The following is a 27,220-nucleotide window of genomic DNA, read 5'->3' on the forward strand; positions in this document are numbered from 1 at the left end:
AAATTTTTTTGTTTGTTTGTTTTAAAGTCAGTGTGGCATTGGCAAATTACAGCTGTGGAGCCTGAAGTTCCCTTGACTGCTGTTTGGTATTACCATTACCCACCAAAAACAGGCAGTGACAGCAGCAATGCCATATCTTGCCAATGTGCCTCAGCCTTGGCATGAAGGAATTGTGTTTCTGGGTGGGAAGGTTAGTTCTGTTTTCACATCCTGCTAGTGCTTGGCATCTGACACTCTACTGCCAGCCAGGTGTCACTCTGCATATCTTGAAACATCTTGGAGGTGTGTAGGTCTGCATAACCACACTATGACTGTAACTCTGTCCATACAAGCCATAGACACAAAAGCCTGAAATTCAACTTATACCAATCTGCTCCTTCAAGATTAAGTGCCCTATAGCCCAGCATGGAGGAAGCTGCTCTGTTGGGCTGTTTTACAGAAATAAATACCTGGAACAGGATGCAGGACATCATTAAATTCTCACTTATAGCCCAATGTACTTTATGTGAAGATAGGGTTAAGCCAGTTACTCTTCCTTGCTTCAGCAGGGCTGGTCTTGCTAGAGAGCTTCACACCAGGCTCTCTCACCCCCTCAGTGCTGACAAGAGCCCAGAGAGTGCTAGGGAAGAGCGGTGGTGGGTGGCCAGAGTGTGAGAGGAGGAGCATCTCCCAAGGAAGGACAGTGCAACTCTGAATCCCAATGGCCAAATTTAGTGAAATTGTAAAAAGAATGGAACATTAGGAATCATGGATTCACAGAATGGCCTAAGTTGGAAGGAATCTTAAAGACCACCTTGTTCTAACCTCCCTGACATGTGCAGGGACACTTTCCACTAGCCCAGGTTGCTCAGAGCCCCATCCAGCCTGGTCTGAAACACTTCCAGGTCTGGGGCAGCCACAGCTTTTCTGAGCAACCTGTGCCAGGGCCTCACCACCTGCACAGGGAACAACTTATTCCTCACATCCCATCTAAACCTGCTTTCTGTCAGTGTGAAGCCATTCCCCCTTGTCCTGTCACTCCAGGCCCTTGTCCAGAGTCTCTCTCCCTCTTTCCTGTGGGTTCCCTTCAGGCACTGCAAGGCCACAATGAGGTCACCCCAAGCCTTCTCCTCTCCAGGCTGACCAATCCCAATTCCCTCAGCCTTTCCTCCCAGCAGAGCTGCTCCATCCCTCTGATCCCCTTGGTGTCCCTGCTCTGGCCTGGCTCCAGCAGCTCCCTGTCCTTCTTGTGCTGTGTTTCTTTGTCTCTGTGCCATGCAGTAAAAATGAAGGGTCATGGATTTCTCTCACATCTTTAGCATCAGAGTCCCACCTCATAACACTCTTCCACATGAGCAGGTAGAAACCTTTTCTGGTACTGAACATGAGTGTTCAGGAGTCAGAGAAAGGAGAAGAACCACTTACCTCACGATGGCCTTGACTGCAAAACGAACCACGGTGGAGAGCAGGAACAGAGGTGTGACCAGGATGTGGAACAGTGACAGGGATGCAAATGCCTGGGCGGGCTGCAGTGGCTTGTCATTGGTGTATGCATAAGTCACAAATGTCTGTCACATCAGGGAAAGAGCATGTCAGGACAAGGACTCTTGAACAAGATGGACAAGGAAAGCAAGCAAAGTATTTTGCTCACCTAAGGCTAATAACTACCTAAGTTCACTGGGAATCAGGATAAACTGAAGAGAAAGGTGTGTTTTGTTAAAGCAAAATAGATTTTAAAATCTTGCCAGTAATTTCAAGAGGTTTACATATTGAAGAGTGAAGAAGTTTTCATTGTAAAATCTAGCATTTGATTACAGTTTTGTAATTAACTTTAGGCTTTACAGGAAACACACATCCCAGAAAAAAACCTAGTAAGAATCTAAAAAATCTTAGGGTTTTTTTTTTCACAGATGCAGAATTCTGGTCATAAATGTTCCAATTCTTGTACACACTTTCATCATACTATGACCTCAAAATCTCGTCTATGAAAGCTCCTTGCTGGCCAGCATGGCATAGTTCCTCTACTGCATGAGGCTGAGACTTAAACCTGGCTAGAGGATAAGCAAAATTTATTCCTCTTTAAACTGCAGAGTATCCTTTCTTGAAAACTTTAATGGTGACTCATAATGCATTTTGAAACAGGAATGAATTTTGCTGCTAAAGAACAAGAGAACACACTCAAAACCCCTTTCAAAAAGAACTTTTCATAATGGGTCTTCTTTCAAGTTGCAATGATCTTTCTTTTTTTCTTTCTTTCTGTAAAAAATTCATGATGTAATGATTTTTCTTTCCTATAGTAAAAAATTATTTTTCTCTTTGGTTTTACCAATCCACCTTCTGGGAATGAAAACCTCCAGTGGCATGCTCTCCTACAGTTAGCAGGGGCACTTTAATTCATCTGCTGGTTTTATGAAGAATAACAATGGTGTCCTTGCTTCCTTTTTACATCTCCTCCCCCCACTTTCCTCTCCCTTTTTTATAAGGAAAACTGAAAAAAACCCATATCTTACTGCAAGAACAGCTGCTATTGGTATGGCTGCATTCATAAAAACTGGGAAAGAGAAAAAAAATGCATCAGATAATAGGAAATAAGAAAAAAACAATTCTACAGTAATTGTATGACACTAAAATAATCCAGTTATTTCCAATTCAAGTAAATAAAACTCCCAAAAGAAAATTAGTCTGCAGGAAGAAGCTTCCTTCCCTGATAGTCAGAGATCTTAAACACACCAACAAATAAGCCATGGAATTCTCTCATTTGTCTACTCTACTAAGCTAGGATAAAAATCATTATGTGCACAATTAATATGAAACACAACTAAAACATTACTCAACCCTTCTACATTGCAGAAAACACAATTTATATGCAGAAAACATAATTTATCTTTCCTGCAGTCAGAGCTGCCAATATTATCTGGAGCCTCCTTACTATAAAGCAACTCCTAACTGTAATTCACAATGAAGGTAACAGAAAACTTACTGCAAAAAAAAAAAATCAATAATAAGTATTTTTTCCTTTCAAATTTCTGTGTTATGTATTTATCATGCTTTTTTATTTTAATGACATCACACACAGACAAAAGTGTCACAGGCAGAGCTGTATCTCTCTTTAGTTGAAGTTGGGAGGAATGTTGACATGAAAAACAGGATACTCTTCCAAGCACTAAAAACACAGTTACTTACTGGAAAGAGATGTATGAAGTGCAAAGGTTTTGAGACTGGTGAGTTCTTTCATTCTGGTTTCTTCCACACTTGTACAAAATATGTGCTCCCAGGCATACAGCTTTAATAGCTTAATGCCTTTGAGTATCTCATTGGTTTTCTTTAATCTCTCAGTAGAGTAGTCCTTCATTTCAAGAGAAAAACAGGGGAAAAAACTGATAACCATTTGTAGTCTTAATGACAACCCTCTTTTCTCCTCACTTCTGTTGTTAAATTCATTTTAAAAAATAATTTTATTCATTTTTGATTTTGTACAGGTGCCATACTGAGAAAAAGAATATAAAATTTCATTTTCTTTGGAGGTATTAAAATATTTACAACCATTAGGTGAAAATTAAGTGACCATTTTCTGCAAAGAAAAATAACTCAAAACATCCCAACCCTTCAAAGAGAGGGTGAAACTCAGGGAGGTGGGTTAGTATGTCAGTGGTGTCCATAACAATAGACAGAAACCTAAATCAGTGTATTTGCTGATGCAAGAATAATTCTGGGATCTAGTTGTGGAAATAAGTGAGATATTTATTAATGTATTTAATTGATAATTAATTTCCCCTAATCAGAAAACAGTGAAATAAGTGAGATATTTATCAATGTATTTAATTGATAATTAATTTCCCCTAATCAGAAAACAGTAATCATAAGTTTTGGTAAAAACATGAGTTTTGGTAAAATTATAATCCAAAAGATGTTATGAGTCAGAGGAAGTCAGAATAGAGCAACAGGAAAGATTAGATTATTTCCAAAATTATGCAAAGATAAGTCCTCTGCATAATTTGTACCGGTTATAAAAACTGGCACAACTCAACAGCATTGAAGTGTGCTGGCAATTAGACTCATGCATCAGTAATTGGCTTACTTGAATATTAAGATAAAAAAGATCTCTAAATATTTGGCAACTTAAACATCAAAGGCTTATTTAAAAAGTTCAAGGTTCACAGCAATAAAGTTAAAAATTAGACAAAGAAGCAGAAGACATTTCTAATTGGTGAACTAAATGAGACAGAAAAATAAACTTACAGCACAGAAGAATTTAGATATGAATCTATAATAATCCAGCAGTGCCAACTGATTTTTAGACAATACCAAAGCTTAGGCTGAGAGTAAAAAGTCTCTAGACTTTACAGAGGGAGGTTGTGCACATTCTTTAATACTTTCCCGCTATAATTTATCAGTCATTTGCACTGTTTGCTAACATCCCATGAAATACAACATCTGCATGTATAACACCCTTTCATGGAGTGGAATTCAGACAAAATTGTGCTAATTGGATTAAAAATACTCTTTGCAGAGTAGGCAGGTCAAGGCCCACATACTTTTTTGAGATTCTCTTCTGACAAATTGTGAGGAAGGAAGAGACACTGAAATTCAGAAAAACAGACAGGGAGGGACAGTGCAACTGAGGGATGGCCTGTCCAAATGCACACAGTGGTTTTCACTAACTAGAAGAACAGAACCTAGAAACCCTGTTCTCATTTCTTCATCAAAAATGTCACTGAAATAATTCACTTACAAGAGTGCTCTTCTGAGCCTCAGCCAGCTTGGTGGCTATGAAGTACTGGATGGGAGCTAAGAGCACAATGACAGCAGCCCCGACCAAGGCGCTCACTCCCAGCAGGTTATAGAGGAGGATCACACCCATTATTATCTGTGAAGAGAAAAGCAACACAGGAAAAAAAAAAAAAGAAAAAAGTAGATTTCAATATGCCAGAACCACACCAAGAGAAAAATGTTTGTTCTTCTAATAAACACTTAAATGGTCCATAGGAATCATCTGAGCCTGTACTTCAGGAGGTCACATTTGGAAAGTGTGGGAAATAAACCCAGAAGCCTTTCTTTTTGACATTAACTAAATAGTTTGTGTTAGTGCCTGGTAGTTCTAATTCCAGACTGGTTTCCACAAAACTAAAGGAGCACTAAAATGATGGTGCTTGCCCCAAGGCATTTTACAGAGCTCCTGGCCTCAAGTCCTGTTTACACTAGAGCTCCTTACCTCACTCTGGAAGCATTCAGAGGTCTTAGGGCTGTCATGGATCACAGCTGCACTGTGTTGTACTGTCCCTGTGCAACTGCAGGCACAGGGACATGGCAGACGGGCACTGATGCACGAAGCAGATGTTCTGGCACTCACACAAACTGAGCTTGGGCAACAATACCGTGCAGCTCTGGAGGAAAATGCTGCCTTAGCCCTGCAAACGGTTTGGGAACACTTCCCAGAGAAGGTTACCTGGGAATGGCTGTGGTGTGACTGCTGTGATTCTGGTTCCCGAGCTCTGCTATATAAATATTTCTATTAAAAGCTCCACTTTGTGCTAGAGAGATGTCCTCAGTGATAAGAGGGCATACAGAATTAGTTGCATATTTCATACTTTTATCTCTTAAACAAGTCTGTCTTTAAATCAACCTTCTTATTATACAATATCAGAAGTAAGAATCAATGGTGTTTAACATTTTTAAAGCAATATTTAGCTTTTCAGGCTCCTGTACTGCAAATTACCATACCTAGCCACAGCAATCAGATCACCTGTTCATTTAAATAACTTTCAAAGTATTGATAGCAACACTTCCATCCAACACTTCACAGGATATGAAACAGTGAAATGAAACCATATATATTATTTCTAATTTCTGTTTCCATGTAGCCTTTTCTGCCTTTTTTTCATAAACTATTTCATGACACTCTAAACCCTACCCAACCCATTAATAGTAGTAATTACTGACTAATAAAATAGATTACTGATACAGTTTCAGGAAATTCAGCAAAACATATCTACTATAAGAGTTGGTTCTACCCCTTTTAAAAATTCTTTCATGTCAGTGGGATCACTGACAGGTAAGGACCATGCTGAACACAGCCTGAGCTAAAATTCTGAAGAGGCAACAGGAGCCCAAGCATCATGGAAAATCAGCATGCCTCAGGTCATTAAGTCATTGGCATTTTTGAAGATTTCTTTCAAGCTAAATATTCTCAGTCTTTCCTTCCTACAGATCTTCTTCCATTTCTTTCCCAGCCTTGTTAAGAAGCAGATGTGTTCAGTGACTCAGTTTGCTTAGAGAGCATTTGCTTAGACAGCATTGTCAGTGCTCCTGTCAGTCATGGAGCAGGATTCAATTGCTGTTGGTCCTGCCAGAAAACCCAGTTACAAGTGGGCACTGCAGAAACAATGCTTAGGGCTGATGCCAGGTGGCAAAATAAAAGCAACGGATTTGTGTCAGCAGTGGAAGAAATATGAGCAGGAAAAGGATTGCAGGTCCTCATTCTTCAAGTCACAGACATGGAAATCCCACTAAAAAAACCCTCTCTCTTCACTGTCTCTTGAAAGACACCTTTCGAGCCCTTGGGCCACCTTTCTGCTTGCTAATCTTAGTGGAAAGTGCAGGCTCCCCTCTGGATTTTGTAGCAGTGTCCCAGACCTGCACTCTCCTCAGCCAGGCTGGAGGATCTCTGAAATCAGTCCCTTACTTGGATGCTCTACCTGAACAGGCATTGCCCACAGATTGGGGCACAGGAACAAGAACCACATTAATTGGTTGGTTTCTATGGCAACCAAGTTATTGATTTGTCCCAGTGTCATCTCTCCCATGGACAAGTTCGATGTAGAAAGCCTCAGGATCTTATTATATATCATTGCCTGTAAGAAAGGGGGGAAAAAAGGAAGTTATTAAAATGATGTAATTATAAAAGAATAGTAGCAGTGGGATGTTTCAAACTGCATCATCAGCCTTTACCTAGGACAGCCCTTCTCCCAGTCTCTCACCTGAGACAGAGAGAGATGGGGACAGACTGAGAGAAAGCACAAGAGAAAGAACTGACTTTAAAAAATTCCAATTCCTCTTAAAATGTTTGTTGATTAATGCAGACCTAAAATAGAACAAAAAATTACAACAAAATATCAAAATTCAGGAAATCAGCCAAAGAACCTTTTTAACAAGCATTTGGTGAGCCTGCTTTTCTGTGACACTGTCTGTCAAAGAGATCCTTGTTTCTGATAAGACAGTAAATTCATGCTGTGTAGTTTGATCAGAGTGGGTATGTATTCCTTTGGGTTCCTCTCCATTACCTGGACATTCCTTTCCATAAAATGTGTAGGAGTTAAACAAGGTTTAAAATTAATCAGGGCATACTGAATTTTAAGACAAATATTGTGAGCCCAATTTGCAGTTATGACCAAACGTCAAATGCTGCAGCTCCAAGGAAGTTTTAAAAATAATTTGTCCTTTTTGACCCATTTTCTTCATGAATAAAGTATATCCTATAGAATTAATCAGAAATGCCTGGTGAATTAGATCTTAAGAGTCCCAATTTTGGTAAGTGGGAGTCACAAAAAGGAGTCACAAAAAGGAAATAACCAGGAGCTCTTTCATCCCCAAGTCTGTACCAGCTATCCTGGGAGAAGGCAGAAAATGTTTGAAGCAGCTCCATCAATCAGAGCAAATACAAAAAAAAAGAAGCTTCCACGCTGAGATGATATTCCCATGGTTAGTTACATCTGGCAAAACATCAGTTTCTGCTTCTGGATTGCTACTGCTGCCTGTGGAGTTTGATCTGTGCAGAGCCCTGCTACACCCCCCCCCACCACGTGCTGGGCCGTGCTGCCTCCAGTCCATAAACAAGGCTCACACAGACAGTTAAGGGATGCTGGGGTTACAGACACAGCCCTGCAGATGAATCACTCCCATCCCATCCCACATGGCTCTGTGCTAAAGGGCATAAATATCCAGAGTCACCACTCCCGACGCATGCACAGCGTTCCCATAAAACAAGGACACTGCAGATGGCTCTGTCCACAGTCAGCAGAAACAAACTCACAAGCAAATGAACAAAGCAGATGCAGAGCCAAAATGGCACTGCTGATCTTCATCTAGCTTTCATTGTCTGCAAAGATGTGCTTTCATATGCAAGGGTTTTTATGGGTATTAAACTTCCAACAGGTTAGAATGATGGGATTAGTTTTTAGCAAAAGGAATTGGTGCCAGCAGTTTCCCAGCACTCTTTTGTCCAGTTTTCTGTATAAAAATACAGCACATATCTTCTCTGAAACCATCATTTCAAGGTCAGTCTTCAGATGAAGGACGAGACAAATGGAAGGAGAAAGCTGGAGCTGTTATTAGTGACTCTCCTGGCAGATCTTTGCTCACCAGTAAGGCACCCCGGAGGTTGATGCCAGTCTCTGTAGTCACATAGTAGGAGGCCTGCAGGAATGTCCTCTGCAGGAGAAGAGCCAGGAAGAGAAGGACTGCCAAGACATAAACATTCCTGAGGAATTCCTCTGATGAAAGGTAGGAGTTTGATGGATCCTTCATCTGAAAAGAAAGGAAAAAATGATGCAAGTGCCGTAGGAGGGATTGTATATTCCTGAGAAGCTGGAAACAAGCAAATTTAATCATTGCATGAGAATAAAACATATTGCTGGTATTATAGGAAAGTTATAGAAATCAGATTTCTCACTGACCACTATATCAAAATCATTTGCATACAAATTTAAAACTCCGGTCCTGTTCCAAAGACTGAGGATTGAGATGTTTTAGCAGTTCTAAAATGATTTCATTTTAGCAGGAAAGGAACAGTAAGATCACTGTCTGTCTTGTCTTTAGTTTCCCCATCAAATTGAGGTGATTTGTAGGATAGAAATGCTACTCAGTAGAAAATAAAGCTCATTCCACCTGCCCCACAGAGAAGCTGCAAGAAAATATCTTTTTTTATATGGGATTAGTTGTTTATGTTGCATTTGCATATTATGGAAACAATTCCTTCCACAAGTATAGTCTATGATAGCCATAAATTCTGAATAACATTAGACTATACGTGCCAGTATTCCACATCAAATGAGATTTAAATGCCTCAATATGGAAGAGAAAAAAAATCTTGTTTAAAGCCCTTTGTTTTAATTTTCTAGTTTTTGTGTTCACTGTTTTGCTCTGTTTCAGGCAGAAAAGGAAACAATATACCCAAATACTCCAAGGAAGACTGTTCCTTTGGTATTTCCAACCCAGCTGGAAGCAGGATGTACTGGAATTCTTACAAGGGGAAAAAAAAAGAGAAGGAAAAAACCTGTTCTACTGAAATATCCAACCTGATTCTGAGATGAAAGGTATGGGCAACATAAGAAAGAAAGCAATCTGCCCAAGACTCCTTGAAAAAAGAGTTGCTTAAGTGCATGAATGGTGAGATAAATATATTTGAAAACTTCCTTCTTAATATTCTGCTGCATCTAACTTCCCCTTGCTTTCATAGTGGGGATATCATTAAGAAAATAACATTTGTAGATGGCTTTTTTTCAATGTATATAGAGTTCTCAGGAATTAAGGCAGAATAAGTATAAAATTAAATGTATTCACATTAATCAGAACTAGAGAGAATTTAAAGGAGCGATGTTTAATAGCAAAAACAACCAAGGGAAAGTTTATCAAAATCCATAAATTAAAGGCACATGCATTCTGAAATGTGTCCAAGAGAAATAGTGACTGTCACCAAGCCAAGTGCTTTCAAGATCTCCAATGATTCCAGTCTTCCCTTTAGCCAATGCTCATTAAAACTTTAAAAAGCCACAACTGAAGCCACTACATTGAAGAGGACAAAAGATAAAGGAAGCAGACAAGGTACAAATTCCTAAATCTGAGATCCAGAAATTATTTTCAAGCTTAAATACTTCGTTTGTTCACCGTGCAAAAAAACCCAACATTTTTGAAGGCACAAAAGCATGCACTTTGCCTTGTAACTCTGTGGCTCAAATCCTACATGTGCAGGTTCAAGGATGATAAAAAGCTTTATTTGATAAGCTGTACAATTAAACTCTCCTTCAGTGCAATGTAAGCCTCAAGCCAAATTGAGACCATCAGTCAAGAAAATGAATGTCAGGAGTGAGCAGCCAAGAAAAAGATATGTGGATAGTGATGAGAGTCAAAGACTTTATCTGGAAAGGAAAATGCTATTCTATTACATACCTATCTGCTCATTCAGAGATAAAACATTCCAAAAACTGTATGGAGATGTTTCTCTGTCACAAGACAAGTGCAGGAAAATGTCTTTGTCATTTCTTCTCTGTTTTCAGTAAAATAATTTTACCTGTATCTTTTCATTAGTTACTCATAAATTCTTTTTCTTGTGATAGAAAATGTTCTGTAACAGAGGCTTCCTCAGCATTTAGATGTGATCCCTGGAAGTTCAGTCTCAGTCAAACTTGAAATGAGCACTGATCTGGCATCTCTTGTGCATCTCTAGTACCAAGAACACCATTGAGTCAAGTGGATACTTTTCAATTTCTCAGTATGTGCCAACACAGTTCATCACAGCAGCAATCAACACAATCAGCCACAAACAGGGACTGGCTACTGTCAGCTTCCCAGTGTATACTTCCCAGCTTCCCAGATTTGAGAGAACTCAAAACTGTCAGTGAATTATAAACTGACAATTGGACAGGAATTGAGCAAAATTTCCAGGCTGGATGCATCACTGAGGCACCACCAGTGTGTGTCCTGCCTGAAACAAACAGGCACAGCTGAAATTGTTCCTTCTTCCCAGAACTACTGAGATGACTCCATCAAGACAGACAGCTGGGGAGCTGGGGGGAGCCTCCACGGCCTGTGTTCCATTCCTACCCAAGTCTCTCATTGCTCACGTTTATAACTTGACTGTCTCTCACAACAGAAATATTCAATTTGCTTAAGAGAAACCATGAAATAACACAGTGATGACCACAGACCTATCAAAGCATGCAGCCAGCTGTCTTAAATACCTGATATGACTCTAAGACTACTACCAGAGCCTTTCAATCCACATTGTCAGGTTACCTTTTCTGTGGTATTTGTATTATTGGTTGTATTCTGGAAGCCCTGGACAATGCCAGAAATGCAGAGTGGCCCAGCAAAGCCCAGCAAGTCGGCCAGGTAGCGGAAGGTGCTGCTGAGCAGGATTGGCCGTCCAAAAGCGCTGTACATGGCCAACCAAATGGAGGGACTCCGGTTGGGATGGTCCTCCACCTTTTTCTGGAAAACAGAAACAGGTACCCAGTGAAATAAGAGAAGCCTCCCAGCTTTATATGGCAACATTCTTGTTTGGATGCCCAAAAATGTTCCTGAAAGGTGGTTTGGACCAGGTGAGACAGAAAACATGCTGTAATTATCGACAGATTTCAGACATTCTTCACAGCAAATTCCAATTCTGCCTCCTCTTGCTAACTGTGGTTTCTCACCTCTACATCCCACCACTTTCCTCAACCTGTGGACACAGGAATGCAAGCACAGATTATCATCCTGGCAGGAAGCCATTGTCCCTTGTCACATGTGTGCTCAGAGAAAGGTCTGACCTTTCAGCCCTTTGCTCACGTGGGTAATCCTGGTTTCACAAGCTATAAAGGCTTCTGATTCCAGGAAAAACACATGACAACTACAAGAATATAGTTTAATTTAATTTATCTGGAATTTTTTCCATCTCTTGGATGCACTCCAGGATGACACACTTCAACCAATCAATGATAACTGCTCAAAAAATGAAAGCAGCAGACCAGAATGGGAGGTAAGATTAAATCAACCAAGGGTCCTTTCTAGCCTTCAGATTTGTGAATTTACACAGTATCACAGCTCTAGGCTAAAACACCAACCAGCAGATATGGCTTTGTGTAATCATAAGAGTTCTGATATCTCTGAGGTCCTTTCAGTTTAACAAAGGAAGAGTTTTACTGACCAGAGCCATGCTCTGCAGCGTGCCTCCTTGCACTTCAGGCAGCAGCTTTTGACACTTTAAACAACCATCTGTCATTTCTCCAGTAGCACAGATGCCAGCAAGCTGCAAGCCAAGCCAAGCCCTCTTGAGCATTCACAGAGACATTTTAAGCACAGCCAAGCAACAAACACCCCTGCCCAACAAGTTCACAAAAGAAAAAGCAAATGTGCCTGTGACCTGCCTGGCTGCCTCATGCCTTTTTTGATCCTTCTTTTCTCAGTTTTTCCCTTTATGCCACTTCCACAGTGAGAGAGATTATATGCATGGTGCCAAAAATGTGCAGGTGCATCAGGTGGCTGCCAGAGACTGGGTCAGGCCAATGCCAAGGAGCTTAGGAAGAAGAAATAAGCACCATGGGGTCAAATTAGAGCTACCATTTCAGAAAGGGGTGAGAATGAAACTGCTTCCCCTGAGGAGGGAAAGAGCACAAGGGCCTCATGTGAGCTGCCCAGACAAAAGGCTCTGAATTTGTGGCCTAATGGGTTTTGAGCTTAAGTGCCCTAAAAGGATTAATCACCATCCTCAAATAAATTATTAATAACTTTAACAGCTTGAGAGGAGCTAATTTATTGGGTAAATGGCTGTCATCTTTTGGGGAAAAAATTGTTATCTTATTCTGGGCATTCAATTAATAGTAAATTTTTTAAATGGCAATGGTAAATCCTTATTTCTCTAACAATTTAATAACCATTTTCACTGTTACTGCAATTCATACATTGGCCATCACTATACGAAATCTGTTTCCTTTCCAATGGAAAAAAATACTAATTAAATTATCTAATTTATTGCTAACCACTGTTTTTTCTTAATTTTTTTTAATCAGGACTTCGCATTAGTTGAAGTATGTAATAGGAAGAAGGGAGAAAGACCTTTCTCTAATCATAATTTCTCTTCCAGAATGATCCTTGAGTTTTATGGGCTTGCATAGAATGTTGTGGTATTAATTAACCAGTCTGGGCTGCTGTTCTCAGCTGTGCCACTTGATTAGGTTTTCCTTGTCTTTGTCAACTTCCTTTCAAATTCCTGTAATTTTCTCTACCTTGGGCACTCCACAGTTGGAATAAAGGGCAGTGAGACAGTGCTTTGTGATAAATCAAGTCACCTGTAAGGCTTGCCTCAGTAAATATGGAAATCTGATTGTTCCCATCGTTCTGGAGCTGGCAGTATAAGCCTGCTGTAGAGCAATGCCCTGTCCCTGTGATTGATAGTTAACACAATTTCATTCCTTCTTTTCTTGGCCCTAAAAGCTAAGATCCATAGTGGCACATGAATAGCAGACATAGGAAACTAATGGTCCTTGACTTTAAAAATTGATTTTTCTATTAAGTGCCCACAAGAAAAACCATCAGGACAAATTATACAGGATTCAGGCTGGTGGGGTAAACCAAATGTGCTAAATCTATTTTTGGATATGTGATATATGATGCACTGATATGTGGTTTGAAACATCTAGACTGCTTCAATAGAAACTGAAACAAAAGCCAAGCAACAACAGAAATAGGATCACTTTTTTTTTTTTTGGGGGGGGGGTTGTAAATGGAATTATGTGAGAATTGATAAAATTATTTCCATTTCCATAGCATGCAGAAGAGATAGCAAGACAATGTCATGTGAGCCATCTCAAAGGCATTTCACAATACAAAGTATTCAAGGTCATGTTCAGCATTTTTCATTAAGGTGTGAGAAGAGGGGTTTGGGAAGGAACAGGAGCTTTCTCTCTGCACGGCCATGGAGCACAGCTGAGATCAGCTATCTGCAGGCTCAGGCTGGGGTAACCCCACTTAATCCAGAGAAGGCTGTGGGGCTCCCCTCATCAGTTGCAGGAGATTAGTGTAAAATACACACTTGGCAGCAGAGACTGTGGCATATCACCTCCTCCAGACTGCAGACCACACTCCAGTCTGAAGAATTTTCCTAATTCTGAGGCTGTTTTCTGGCCCACCCAGGGACAAGCCAATGCATTTCTCCACAGGAATGAACTGCAGTGAGTCCCACTGCCTGGCTCCTTGGATTTGCTTTAGACATTTGGTTTACTTTGTCTAGAAAACACCAGGTTACTTCAGGGTTACAGCCTGTTGTTGAATAGTAGCAAAAATGTGCAAGAGGTTGTGGTAATCTCAAGGCTTTAAACAACTACAGAACACAAAAGACCTGATGTAAGGCAGCATCAGAAATGTAGGTGAGTGCAAGTGCATACATAACATTTATGCAAGTGTTTATATGTGCATGACACACACTGAGGGAAGCTACACACTGAAAGTTTGTGCTCATGGCACATGAGAAATGCACATTTATCTTGCCTTTTGGCATCTGAACTGCATTTTTGTGCAGGCACAGACAGTACCTGCAGATGTGAATGAGCTACAGACAAATGCTGGCACCCAGCTGTTGTGCCTGTCACCAAGAATGGCACAGTCTCAGGTCCTTGGGCCATGTAGGTGCGTATCCCTCTTTTGCCTCTTTAAGTAGGGTTCAGGCACTTTAAGGAACTGGTCTAAGGGATGCACCTCTCCCAGGCTGCTGTGAAAACCTCAGTTCCAAAAACTCAGTAGCTTTCTGCCTAAAGCAGAAGGATATTGATCTCTGGTCTCTGTAATCCTCAACTGCAGAAGGAAAGAGAAGCAACCTATATCTATTAAAATATAAACAATTGTACTGATAATTGTTTCATCTCAGAAGGCACAGAAAGGAGCCTGCAGCTCCATTAGCTGCTGGGAGCAAAGAGTTGCCTAAATGCATCCGGAAGTTTCCCTGGAAAATCCTGCTCTACCCAGGGAGTTTTCCCAACCATGCTTTCTGTACTGGGTCTGGCTGGGATGGAGTTAATTTTCTTCATCACAGCCTATATGGTTCTGTGTTTGGGATTGGTGACTAAATCACTGCTAAGACACCAGTGTTTTGGCTATTCTTGATGTGTGGTTTTGGCTATTTCTCTGTCTGGAGAAAAAAAAGGTGAAGATGAGTGTTTCCAGCTGAAACTTTGAACAGAATGTTTTCCAGTTTCATAAGTAGCTAAGATTTAAACAAATCTTTCATTGTTAAAATCTAGCAAGTGATCAGTCTGTTGTGGTTTTAGTTTCCAGTTGCATTCAGTTTGGCAACTTTCTCCTGCTATTAATTCACTTAAAACCAAACAGTAACTATTGGATTGGAACTTCCTACGCCAATGTTCCACCTTGGAACAAACAGTCCTAAGTCAAAATTTCCTAAAATGAGGATTTCATGAAAGCTGAAGAAATTTAAAGTGACACTTTGGCTTTCTAAGGCCAAGCAGTGACATGGACATCTGTTATTACCTTTTGTTCCTCATAGGCTTCTTTGAGACAGACATAATTTGTCAGTGCTCTCATTGCAATTGGGAGCTTTCCAATAGCCTTCAGGTCCACAGGTTTCTTGTGAGCAGAAATAATGAGAGTGTTCATCCACCAATAAGTTGCCTTTGAGAGCAAATTGACAAATGGCTGCAGGAACCTCACGCCCAGATCCTGCAGATCCTCTGGAGGCTTTACTTTCTGAGGGTTCATGAAAAACACATACCTCTGCAAAGGAGAAAACATACAAACATAGGCTCAGAAATTATATTACTGAAAGTAATTTTTTTGTAAAAACTATGTGCAAAACAACCACAGTCTCAAATTTGCTTTTAAAGGTAAAAGTATTTTAAAGCTTTGTTGAATTTAAATATAAATTTGTCTGTAAATAGGAGCATTTCCATTTTGACAGACAACTGGCAAACAATTGAGCAACATGGGATGTGGATACTGTTCTGAACCCTACCAGTACCACCTATCTCAAGCTGAACAACAGTAAAAATGAATTGTTGTGAAATAATTTTATTATAAGTTATCATGGGTAAGAACATATGCTAACTTAAAGATTCACTATATAAATAGCTCATCAGCACTAACACAGCATGTGTTTTACAGATTGCATCCACCTATAACCTCCTCATGTGCACAAATATGCATCCATCTACACTTTATGTGGATAGATGCACACAGGCATGCACACACACCAAGCCCAGGGGATACATCAAGGACATACATTTTAAAGAGATTTAAATCACCACTGATATCCACAAAATTAACCAAACCTTTATGGCTAAGCTAAACTTGGGCCTAAACTTGACACAAGTCAGAGTTCCTGGGACTAACGAGCCATCTTCACCCCCATGATGCCACTGATATTTTTCCAGATCCTGAGGAAGAAGGCACATACCCTGACTCGGATGACATTGATCTCCACAGCCATCAGCAGCCCATAGAGGATGACCATGATTCCAGTGATGCAGAAACGCAACTGAGAAAAAGGCACCCCGTCCTGGCAGTATCTGACAAGCTTGATGGTTTTGGTGACAAAGGCCATTATCCAGTAAAGGAACAGGGCTGTAAAACAGGTGCACATGCATAGTTAAAAAATAAATTAGTAAATAAATGTAACTACAGCATTTTAGCTTCCATGGCTTGATACACTGCAGGCAGAGTGATCCTCTATGTCACCAGCCCCTGTTTTCTTTCCTGGGCCACAACCCTTCAAACAGATCCACAATGGCAGATCTTCACACAGGTACAAAAGTCCACTGAAGGGGACTTAATCTGAAGGGGAACTTTGTTCTTATAATGAAGGAAAAGGCAAACAACTTAACAGAAGTCATCTGCCTCTTAGAAAAAGCAGGGTGCATCCCAAGTGAGAATATAGAAATGTGCTCATTTTGAAAAAGAGTTTATAGAATTTAGTGTTAGCCTGAATCCTGGCTGGTCTCTGTCAGGCCTTGTTTAGGTGGTTGAGTTGCAGGCAATTTGGACAATATACTTGTATGGAACATTATTCTGCCATGTCTGGTCTGACCACCTCCTGACTGAGAGAGCAGATGGGATAATCTCAGAATCAGATGCAAAAGATGTTGAGAAAGAGCAGCATCTGCACAGGAGTTTGTGGTCACATCATTATTCCAAGTGGCCTTTTGAAATAGCCCTTTTGAATGCAGACAAGTTTTTCCTCAAAATTATTATCAGCATTAAAAAAATACCTAAGATCTCATGATAGAAATGACACACACAGTTATGCATGGTAATAATTTTATAATTTTACAACTCTTTTGTAATAATTTTAAAAGTAGTTTTCCGTGTGTACCTTATGAAAGGTGCAATAACTCCTATGATACTATCAGTCGCAAGAGCAGAGACTTATTCCTCTCTCTTTTAATATTCTCACACATTTCATCATCCTTCTCAACCTACACAAGCGGATTTTGGGTAAAATACTGGGATTTGTAAGACCACATAAATATCAGACTTAGACTTACCCAGCAGTAACTTTGGAAAGTTGGATGTTTCAATATTATGGTAATAGACTATGGATACAGTGGCAGCCACAAATCCCATTATAGCTGGTAGAAAGAGATGCAGGTGGCGAGATTTCATTTGTCTGAAAATAAATATGGTATAAATTAGTGAATTTGGTGCCTTTTATTCACCATTGTGTGAAGCCATAGGTGTTCTGCTAATCTATTGAAGAGGACAAACATGAATTTCCTAGAGACAAAAAGATTTTTGTCCTCATGAGTACTTAACGTTGATCAGTATTTGTTTGTCATTATAGCTTGAGAGAAGAATAAATGCTAAGAACAACGGCTTCACCTTCATCCCATTAAAACCTGGACAGTTCCTGAAAGGATTCTATGAACTTTTTGGGGGGAACCTCCTCAAGCCTTACTAGCCAGCCCATCAGACATTAACACTGTCCATTAACAAATGCAGTTAGTGTGGTTATCCACCAAACTTACGTGTCAGAAACAATCCCCTCTGCTATTTCACACACATGCACAAACAGCAGGGTGAACGTCAGGATCCATCGAAGGTTGTGCCCGGGGAAGTGCAGCCAGGTATTGTGGTGAATCTGCACTTTGGAGCTCTGGCTTCCCCAGCCTGGGAAATGATAGCAAGGAAAGGGAAAGGTTATCTCACAGCAAGTCAGTGACTGATCTGCTTATCAATTTTCTGGGCCACACTTACATGCAATCAGTACAAACTACAGACTACAGAGCTGTTGTTACTAAAAAGATGACCCAGGTGTGTCTCAGTTGGCCAGTAATTTAAATCAAACTCTGAAGACAATAAGACAACACTTTTTTCAAATTACAATCAAAGAAAAGTCCTTCCTGACCAAGAAAAATGAAAAGAAAACAACAACAAAAAAACCCACCCCAAGTGGCACCCTCAGACAACAGGGACCAACAGAGCTGAAGTGATGGCATCCTCACGTCTTTCACAGTCACAGAAAGAGTGGGAAAAATTTCCAACTGATATAAAAGTTGCATCCTCAAATGAAACCTCAAAGAGATGCATTTATTCAAAACAAGTAGCATTTATTATCTGTTTCAGGGGTTGGGAGCACAGTCTCAGTGGAGGTTGAACAGTGATTTCACAGCTTCTCTCCCACAGGTGCAGCCCAGCCCCCTAGGCCTCTGCATTCCTGGCCCCCCAGAGCTCCCCACAAAGCACCAGGACTCAAATTAATCAACAAATTCAATTTGAAGCCGATTTCCCTGTCATCACCTCAGATGTCACCTGCCCTTTCCAGGCAAGATCCTCTCTGAGGCAAACAACCCAGCTAGAGGTGGGACACAGAGTATAGTAAAAAAATGCTGCAACCCTGGATGTTGGGAAGAAATGATGATGTCTGGCTCCAGATCAGAAGGCTGAAGGATCTGCTTTATTAAAACTATACTATATTACATTAATATACTATTTAAAGAGCTACTATACTATTCTACATATTTACTTCTTACTTACCTATCTAACTAACAAACCAGTGACTCTCTGCTGAGTCCGAGACACAGCTGGATCTGATTGGGCATTGAATCTGCTGAGTCCGAGACACAGCTGGATCTGATTGGGCATTGAACCCAAACAACCTTCACCAGAATCCACTCCAGCAATCACTTCAGATGAACAATCTCCATACCAAATTCCACATGAAGAAAACAAAGGAGCAGAGATAAAGATTGTTTTATTTTCTCTCTGTGCTTCTCCTGAAAGACAGAATTATGTCTCTCTGTCTGGAGAATGTGAGTGTCAAAACAGAGGACTGAGGGAAGTGACAGGGCCAAGGAAGCTGAGGCCTGACCACAGGCTGTCTTCTTGCATGGTGAGCCTTGGCCTCTGTCTCTTCCCACACAGGTACAGGGCTGTCCTGAGTCAGAGTGCCCAAAAGTCCCTCCCACTGTAAAGCAACTCCTGGAATTCCCTAACAGGCTTCCCAAAGCCTGTAGGGAATCCCAACAATAGCACATTTTGGGGAAGTAAAGAAACCAAACAAAAGGAAACAAAACTAACTCAGTTTAAAACCCAGGATGTGGTTTTGCTACGCAAGGATGCAGTGCCTAATCGTGCTTAGGGACTCATCAGGTGATTCAGGAACACATAAACCAAAACCTAAGTTTATTCATTCTTGGAAACTGTCAGCATTTCACCATTTCATCCTTGGTTAAGACACAAAATTCTGCAAGAACAAATTATTCTCTCTTCTCCATAGCTATCTCAAGCATCTTGTATAGTTCTCTAAGACTTTCCTAACCTAATGTGGTTTTCTTTGACCTTGCTCCTGTCTTTGTCACTCTCAAACTGCTTTTTATTTTTATTTTGCCCACACATCTGCAGAAACACAGCTTATCATCAAATTTCTTGTTTGGAGTCAGTCTATACCATGGACTCCAGTTGGCTTTTAGAGCTCTATTCAACAACTACTTGTCCTGATAATTAGCATATAAAATGGAAAACAAAGAATTGCATACTTACATAAATAGCATACAATTTAAAGTACTATATTTTTCATAATGTTGTTACAAAATAGAGGGAATTTTCAGCAGCTGCAATACTATTTCAAAATTAATAAAAATTAAAACCTCTAAAAAATCAAAGCAGCACCTGATGCTAGAGGGCTCTAAAATATTATCTCTGCCCCCAGACCTTGCATTGTATTTCCATCAAACACTTCTGCACAAAGCCCTGTCCTTCAAGGATGATCTGCATCTCACCACAAAGGAAGAGCAAGGACTGAGGTAAAAGTCCAGCACTGTTGGAGAGAGTTTCCATAACCCTGGGGCTTCTTTCTAGTCTTTATAATTTGTTAGAATGTGTTTCTTATTCTCTTGCTTAATTATTTAATTAGTTTTTAGTCGCTGGATCATGTCACAGTTAGGTACAGTGTGTCTTAGCCCACAGGTTCCTGTAGCATTTTATTCAACCACTTTGGAGTCTTTTTGCATGATGAAAGCCCTTAAGTCTCATGTCCAAATACAGTCCCAAAGTCAAATCTTCCTTGTGGAAGAAATGCATTACCATCTACACACCAGGAAGGCAACATGGAAGAACTGACTTGGCATTTCTCATGCAGTTGTCAGGAGAATATTTATTTTCACTAATACTTTTGATGGTTATTCAACTCTCATAATCTTCTATGAGCAGTTAGAACACGACTGTTTGACCTCTCTGGAAAAGTATTTAATCGTATTTATTTCACCAATGCAAATTAACTGGGATAAAAAGAGAACCGTAGAAAAAAATGTATCATTAGAGTACTAGATTAGATGGGTTTTTTTACAAGACTATGTGAGTTAGAGTCCCTCCACTGTCCTAAATTCCTCAAGAGGGATTTATAATTTCTTATTTTTTATTTCTATTGGGGAAAAAAATGATATCTCTATTGCTCTACTTTTTCTTACAAATGTTGGCAAAAGAAGCAATTGTTCTATTTTAACTATTTCCTACACCTGTCCTAGCCTTAGATCCAAGGTGAACATTTTGGATATTCTCTGTAATTCATGAAACTTCAAGGAAATTCAGACCCACTGCTCTAAGTCTTCTAATATCTAATAATAACAAAGGTTGCAAGTTGCCAATTTCAAATCTGAAGAAAACTTCTGCAGAGAGAAGTTTCATAGCAAATTTGGATTTGATCTCTCTGCTTCTCATCCATCTCTTCATGCTGATTAGTTCAGATTTATATCTAAAATTCCCACATTTCAGCAGGTTGGCCTCACATCCTCTGCGTGAAGCCAGTCTTCCTCTTCTTTTTCAGAATTCATAAATACAAAGCATTTAATGGTTCCATCAAGCCCATGCAAACATGACTGAGTATAAACACATGCTCGAGTGTTTGTGGGATGGCAGGGCTCCATGGAATAACTCACCAATGAACAAGATGGGGAAGGTGATAAACAGCAGGAAGACATGAGGGACCAAGTTGAGGGCATCCACAAAGCAGACGTTCCTGAGGACACCAGCACTGATGTTGTAGGCTGAGGCATTGTCATTACCACAAAATGCAAGTCTCATCTCTTCCAGAGGGTCTGGTTACTACAGAAATGAGAAAAATGTTGACTACCAAGAGTGCCACCATTCCCCTTGGCTAAAGACAAAATAAATATAATAAAGAGACAGGGAAGGAGCATACTGAAGGACCCATAGAGAACAATACAGTTGCATTTTGAAAATTACTTTGGGCTATGTCAAATACAAGCACATTAGAAGGCCATGTTTATATGACATTAATATTATTTATATTTTGATAATATTGTTTATATTTAGCTGCATTCATTATTTAAGTGCTATTTTTAAACACATTATGCTATAACTTCTAGTGCTCACTATAGGCGCAAACACTATGCTGAAATAGCTCTGTGAGAATATAAAGCAAGAAAGTAGAAGATTTGAAAAATAAGTATTTCCATTTCTCATAACAAAACCCAAATGGACATAAGTTGATCTGTGTGTTGCTGTTTCTTTGGTGAGCCAACACAGTCTGTGCAATATCTCCAACAGCATTCCCCATGCAAGCTCTGAACTTTTGGTATTTGTGATCTGGCAGCTTTGCACTTACTGATATTTTGTATTTCTTCATTGTCACATAGAACAATGGCCACACACAGGAGACATTACTGAAAAATTACACTCTTCACCAAAGTACATGGTACTGAAGATTGCCTAGGCAGTAAATCAGCGTTTATGTATGATCCTGAAAACCCTTAAACACATGCTTAGACTCATCCCAGCAGTCTCTGACTTCCATGACTTCTTGTGAAATTATCTTTGTACACCACGATAAACTCCTGTGTTCGTATTTACAGAGCATGGGCCATAGAGTGATCCAGAGTAATGGCCAGGTTCTGGCTTAAATCAACCTGTGTATCATTTATTTTTAGTCTTCTTTACAAGAAGATGAAACAGGACTGCAAACAAAGTCTTTCCTTGCTCATTTTTTGCCCGAAACTTACACAGAGCAACATAGTGCTGCAGACTAAGTTGTGGAAACTCATTTATCCACACCTTTTTCTTTTCCCAAATTTTACATGCTAAAATAGAAGGAATAGATTTAATTCAGCAAATTATCAAGAACATTGGCATTAATAGGTTTTGCAGAATCAGAACAAGATAGGGATGCAGAAATGCAGAAATGCAGCTTAAAAACATAAAAAAAAAAGGTCAGTTGAATGGGGAGAAAAAGATTTCCTTCTTTCCTCATATAGTTATTAGTTCTGTAAGTTGTTTAAACAAGGTAATCATAACAAGGTAAGCATAAACTACACAGGTAGTCCTTTAGAGACAGAACAAATATGCAGATCTTCACAAAAATATAGAATTCAAAGAAACATTTTGAACCTCTGCTAAACCCTCTATTAGCTTTTAAGCAAGTTCTTTTGTATCTGAAAATCACAACCCATATCAAAACACATCAAAGAAGAGGAGTTTCTTTGAAAGAAGTGTGATAAATGCGCTCCCTTTCCCAAATATATCAGCAGTTTATGGCTGAGATTCACCAGAAGTTAAGCATCACTCACATTCAGGTATTCACTATGAGGCAGAAGCTGAGGGTCAACTGATTCAAACTTCAGTAACCACCATCTGCTAACAGTCCATGTGCTGTAACACAATTTGATGGAGATTTTGGCCCATTCCCTATAATGAATACAGTGATATGACCACTACCATTCTAAAAAATTATTTTTATACCAAAATACATTCATAAATGCATAAGGCTAGTAGCAAAAAAGAAGCATTCCGTTAATGCGGGATCTGTCTGAATATATTGAGGAGTTACTAGCAAAACAAATAAGGAACTTTAAAAAAAATCTACACACAGGCTGCTTGGGTTTAATTTGTGAAAGCTTGACATGTCTTCTTTAAGGGAAACATAATGGTAATCTCTTGAAAATCAGAAGTGCTGTTTCCTCATTTTTATCGAAGGTCAGAAGTCCAAGGGAGTTCTGCTGGGAATTTTCCTCCCTTTCCCACAAGGATGACTCTCTTGTGAGGCAGCATAAGATGCTGTTGTGGTCTAGTGGTTGGAGTGGTACTGAAAGGCAGGAGAATCCTGGGTTCAGATGAGCACTGAATCATTGACTCCCTGTGTAGCTTTTGGCTTCTAGTCAAAAATCAATCTGGGAGAAAGGATGAAAGCCACATCCAAGGGAAGCTAAGGGAACTGTTGATTTTTTTCCCATTTTTCTGGAAGGGAAATAGAATAGATGCAGCAAATGTTCAACTGAAGGACTACTAACTGCAGGAAGAGTGTTTTCTCCTAACTGGAGACCACCATCAGTTTGCAGAGGTTTCCTATCACACCTCAAACAATAGTTGCTAAAAGCTCTTGTGCAAGATGCGTCTTTGAAGAATCACATCTTCACAAGAATCTGTGCTGTGCCTAGTTTTGTGATGGAGTATGTCCAGTAACACTCTTAAAATCAATTGTCCTTTGCACATTGCCAGGGCTGAGAAAAGAACCTGGTCCTATTAATTAATACTGATATCTAGAGACAGTGACCATCATACTGGTGATCTTTTTCAAGAGAAGGTAAGGGCAGTCTATTCACAATACTTTTGTTCATTTCAAAAAAAGGGAAGTAGAATTTAATTGCCTTCTCTTAAAAAGAGAGAACAAATCAAACCTAGGTTGGCTAGTTTGTAAAAATTGAAAATAAAAAAGATTACATGGCAAATGAAATGATATAGGGTAATTGACACTAAATTCCTAAGATTTTTGATCAGAAAACCTCATCATGAATCAGTTTATCCAGTTACCATGTTCATTAAAATTCCACAGGCTTAAAATCTATCAAAATATTCTGATCACTGTTGTGCTGCCCCAATGCAGCTTTGGCCTCATAAAATGTACAACTTCCCTGTTTAGCAGCACTCAGCTCAAGACACACATCCAGTACAGTTTGGCACTTATAGGAGATAGAGGAGATAAGAACTGTGGAAGCCTTAATAGTCCTTCCTTCTTCCCTTTCGTCCTTTCTTCCACCCATTTTTCCATTTCCACTGGGAAACGAGCTGTGGCTGGGAGTGGAGGACTTATGTTTTGCATCTGTTGGCATATCCAAAATTTTATAACACTTTGTGCTGCTGGCAGTTCTCTGGATCTTCAAGAATGGTGAGTGAAAACACCCTGCACTACCTTGGAGCTCTGAGAAATAATGTCATCTCCAGTGTGCCTTGTGGGGAGACAGGAGCCACTCCATCCTTCCCTTCCCATCCATTTCTGGTTCAGAAGGCAGATCCCACACACCCTCCACAGTTTTGTGACTCAAACCGCTGCACCTTGCTCTGTTTTTTGGAAAACTTATATACAGAGGAGACTCTGGAGGTAGAGATATGCACAGAACCATCACTCCCTGGAATAAAGCATGCAATGTAGTTCCTGCCTCATGGTTCAAGTTTCCTAGATAAGGGAAATATACTGGATGAAATTTTGCTGATATCAAAGGGAGGATGCTTTGCATTTACAGTCAATACCCTTTGGTTTGAAGCTGAAATTAGCCATTACTTTCTGCAGCATCAGGGCATGTCTCCAGAAGCTCATTTTCATTAGCCTCAAAGTTTAGCAAGCTGTGTTCTACTCCAAAGAAGGACAGAAAGAAAGTCCCTAAGGCAGAAGAACAAATCCTTGATTTCTCTAGACAGTACAGGGCATTTTTCAACAATGCTTTTGCAGCTCCACTAAAAATAGCAGGAGTTGGACCATGACAAGTTTTCAGATGCAATCTCTCATCCAATAAAACAGTGCAGCCTTCAGTATTTTTCAAATAAAAAAACTGATAATATAATGGCAAAATTTCTTGTGCCCACGCTCAGATCCCATGCTTGGAAAGTTCAGCGTAGCTACAGAAGGACACATTTTTAGAGCTGCAAACAGAGTAAGCTTCAGACTAATTAAGGAGTCAATGTTGCACTTGTAAAAAGGATTTCAGTATTGTAAGTTAAAGATATCTTTAATAATTCTAAGAATTTTAAGGAGTTTTAAAAGGCCTCAGCCACACTTTTAATGAGTCCTAGTTTTGAAAGCTTTCACTCAAAAAACTGATTCTGGAAATTAAGACAGTTTGAAGATCTTGATTACCCAGTGAAAGAGTGAAAAGGCTTCCCTTCTTTCTGTACAACCATAAGATTTCATGAAATGAAATGAATATGTGAAAATTAAGAACAAAAAATTAAAAAAAAAAAAAAAACAAACTACAAAACAAAGCCAAAACATGAAGAACTGAAGAATTGCAGTTGTGCTTACTGTTGTAAGTAATTGAAAACTACAGCAGGAAAGAAAGATGGAACACTTCTATGAATGACCACTGGTCACATTTGGTTCCCTGAATAAAAATTAAACTATTAAACTATTCTTCCCTTGGCTTTTACTCTTCTAGTAAGCAAATGCTGGGCTTCAGTCAGAACTACATCTGTAGAGATGGAAAAAGAGGTATCTTGCCCATGTGAGGAAGTGCTGCTTGTTTCTCTCCACACTGAGCTTTATGCAAGTACATAACTAAACAAACTGAATACCAATTCTGTTTTTCCCACCAAAAATGACAGAATGCTGATCACACAGAACAGCAAAACCTGTAATGCTGAAGGTCTTTGAATTAGACCTAAGGAAATGAGAATACAGAGCTGACTCAAGTTTTCCCACCCTGTGGTCAAAGATGATTTTCTCCTTCCCAAAGATGAGGAGACAGACTTTTTAGGCCACAGTAAGTATGTAGGGAGAGATCGAAGAGGTAAAACTGAGCTGCAGAGCCACAGGAGGAGAATTTTGAAGAGATTTCTGTTGTAACAGGGATGGAAGAGATTAAAGCCTTTAATGCTCCAACTCAGAGAGGTTATTACATTCCAGAGCAGCAGCTGCCCTCCTACACCTGCCATGACCCCTCCTTGGGAACACTGGAAACAGCACTGCCTAGAAGGGTACACGGGTGAATTAAGCAACAAAGCCAGGTAGGTTTATTTCCCTCAGCAGTCTGCCTGCCTTGCTGTGGGCTCAGTCCAGCAGAGAGCCACACAAACATAGTTCAGTCTCACAATTAACAGTCCTAATCACTGTGGTGCTGTTCCCAAGATAAGAAGCCCTGTTCACATAAAGCTCGACATCAGAGCTGAACTGCTGCAGTTGCCCTACTTCAATTCCCAAGCTGGCTCATGCAGGATTGTCTCAAGGTCATAACAGTGGAGAAATGTCCACCAGCCTCTTAGCAAAACTTTTTCTGTGAGTCCCAAAGGAAGGGAGAGGCACTGGAAAGCAAAGGCCTCTTCTTCTCATATGGATTGATCTTTTCTCTAAGCTCATGCTCAGGTAGGAACCTTTGAAGCTGAAAGCTTCTCTACAGGAAGATGGCTTTGACTGGCAAACAGCAATGTCTGAACAAAATGGGGGCAGTCTAACTGTCACACTGAAAAAAGAAATTGTGTAACCTGAAAGTGAATATTCTGGAGAAAACTGATGAAGGGGTAGCAAGTTATTTTGAAATTTGTTGGTCATCTGCAGTTATGAACCATTACTTCTCATCAGGTAGTAGCAGCCATTCAGAATAACTGTTGAAGTGCTCATAAACTCATTTAAAAAGACAATGTTATTTATAGTCGCTACAAAAATGGCTTTCCCAGAGAAAGTTTCACTTGCTGTTGAGTACAGTAGGCCAACAAGTTATGCACCAATAATTGCACCAATGTGGGTACATCACAATTTGCTTCACTGCTAATTATAGCAGGAATGTTGTATTTTATTATAATGTTGCCAAGCATGCTAGGTTTAATATATCATTTCAGACATGGAAATGTAGTAATGGGACAAAGATCATCTGATAACAAGCATGTGCCATCTGAGGACACCAGCTACATTCAGCAACCCAGCAGGAGTGCCAAGTGCCAGGTAGTTTTTTGTTTTAACACTTGTAGGCTGGAAGGCCTTCGTCTTTCTAAGTTACTGCCAGATTACTCCCTTTAACTTCTGTCTTTATGAACTCTACAACTC

At 39.9% G+C, this 27,220-nt stretch overlaps 1 protein-coding gene across 6 annotated transcripts in view; it reads right to left on the reverse strand.

Annotated features, from left to right (window-relative positions):
* The window catches only part of ABCC9 (ATP binding cassette subfamily C member 9), a 71,923-nt gene that overhangs the window by 40,449 nt on the left and 4,254 nt on the right, over nucleotides 1-27,220 (reverse strand). For 5 of the 6 annotated variants that reach the window (XM_053943357.1, XM_053943354.1, XM_053943355.1 and 2 more), the window contains exons 2-13: nucleotides 21,114-21,279; nucleotides 17,706-17,847; nucleotides 17,226-17,347; nucleotides 16,139-16,305; nucleotides 15,217-15,459; nucleotides 10,990-11,184; nucleotides 8,338-8,502; nucleotides 6,675-6,830; nucleotides 4,712-4,846; nucleotides 3,163-3,325; nucleotides 2,490-2,530; nucleotides 1,405-1,547 (exon numbers count right to left, since the gene is read on the reverse strand). In XM_053943357.1, coding sequence (XP_053799332.1) covers nucleotides 1,405-1,547; nucleotides 2,490-2,530; nucleotides 3,163-3,325; nucleotides 4,712-4,846; nucleotides 6,675-6,830; nucleotides 8,338-8,502; nucleotides 10,990-11,184; nucleotides 15,217-15,459; nucleotides 16,139-16,305; nucleotides 17,226-17,347; nucleotides 17,706-17,847; nucleotides 21,114-21,258 — 1,817 coding nt within the window. In that variant the 5' untranslated portion in view covers nucleotides 21,259-21,279. Of the gene's footprint in view, nucleotides 1-1,404; nucleotides 1,548-2,489; nucleotides 2,531-3,162; nucleotides 3,326-4,711; nucleotides 4,847-6,674; nucleotides 6,831-8,337; nucleotides 8,503-10,989; nucleotides 11,185-15,216; nucleotides 15,460-16,138; nucleotides 16,306-17,225; nucleotides 17,348-17,705; nucleotides 17,848-21,113; nucleotides 21,280-27,220 lie in introns of those variants that run through there. The other variant, XM_053943358.1, reaches the window with a different exon arrangement.

The sequence above is a fragment of the Vidua chalybeata genome, chromosome 5 (genome assembly GCF_026979565.1).
Source record: "Vidua chalybeata isolate OUT-0048 chromosome 5, bVidCha1 merged haplotype, whole genome shotgun sequence".
Taxonomy (NCBI): domain Eukaryota; kingdom Metazoa; phylum Chordata; class Aves; order Passeriformes; family Viduidae; genus Vidua; species Vidua chalybeata.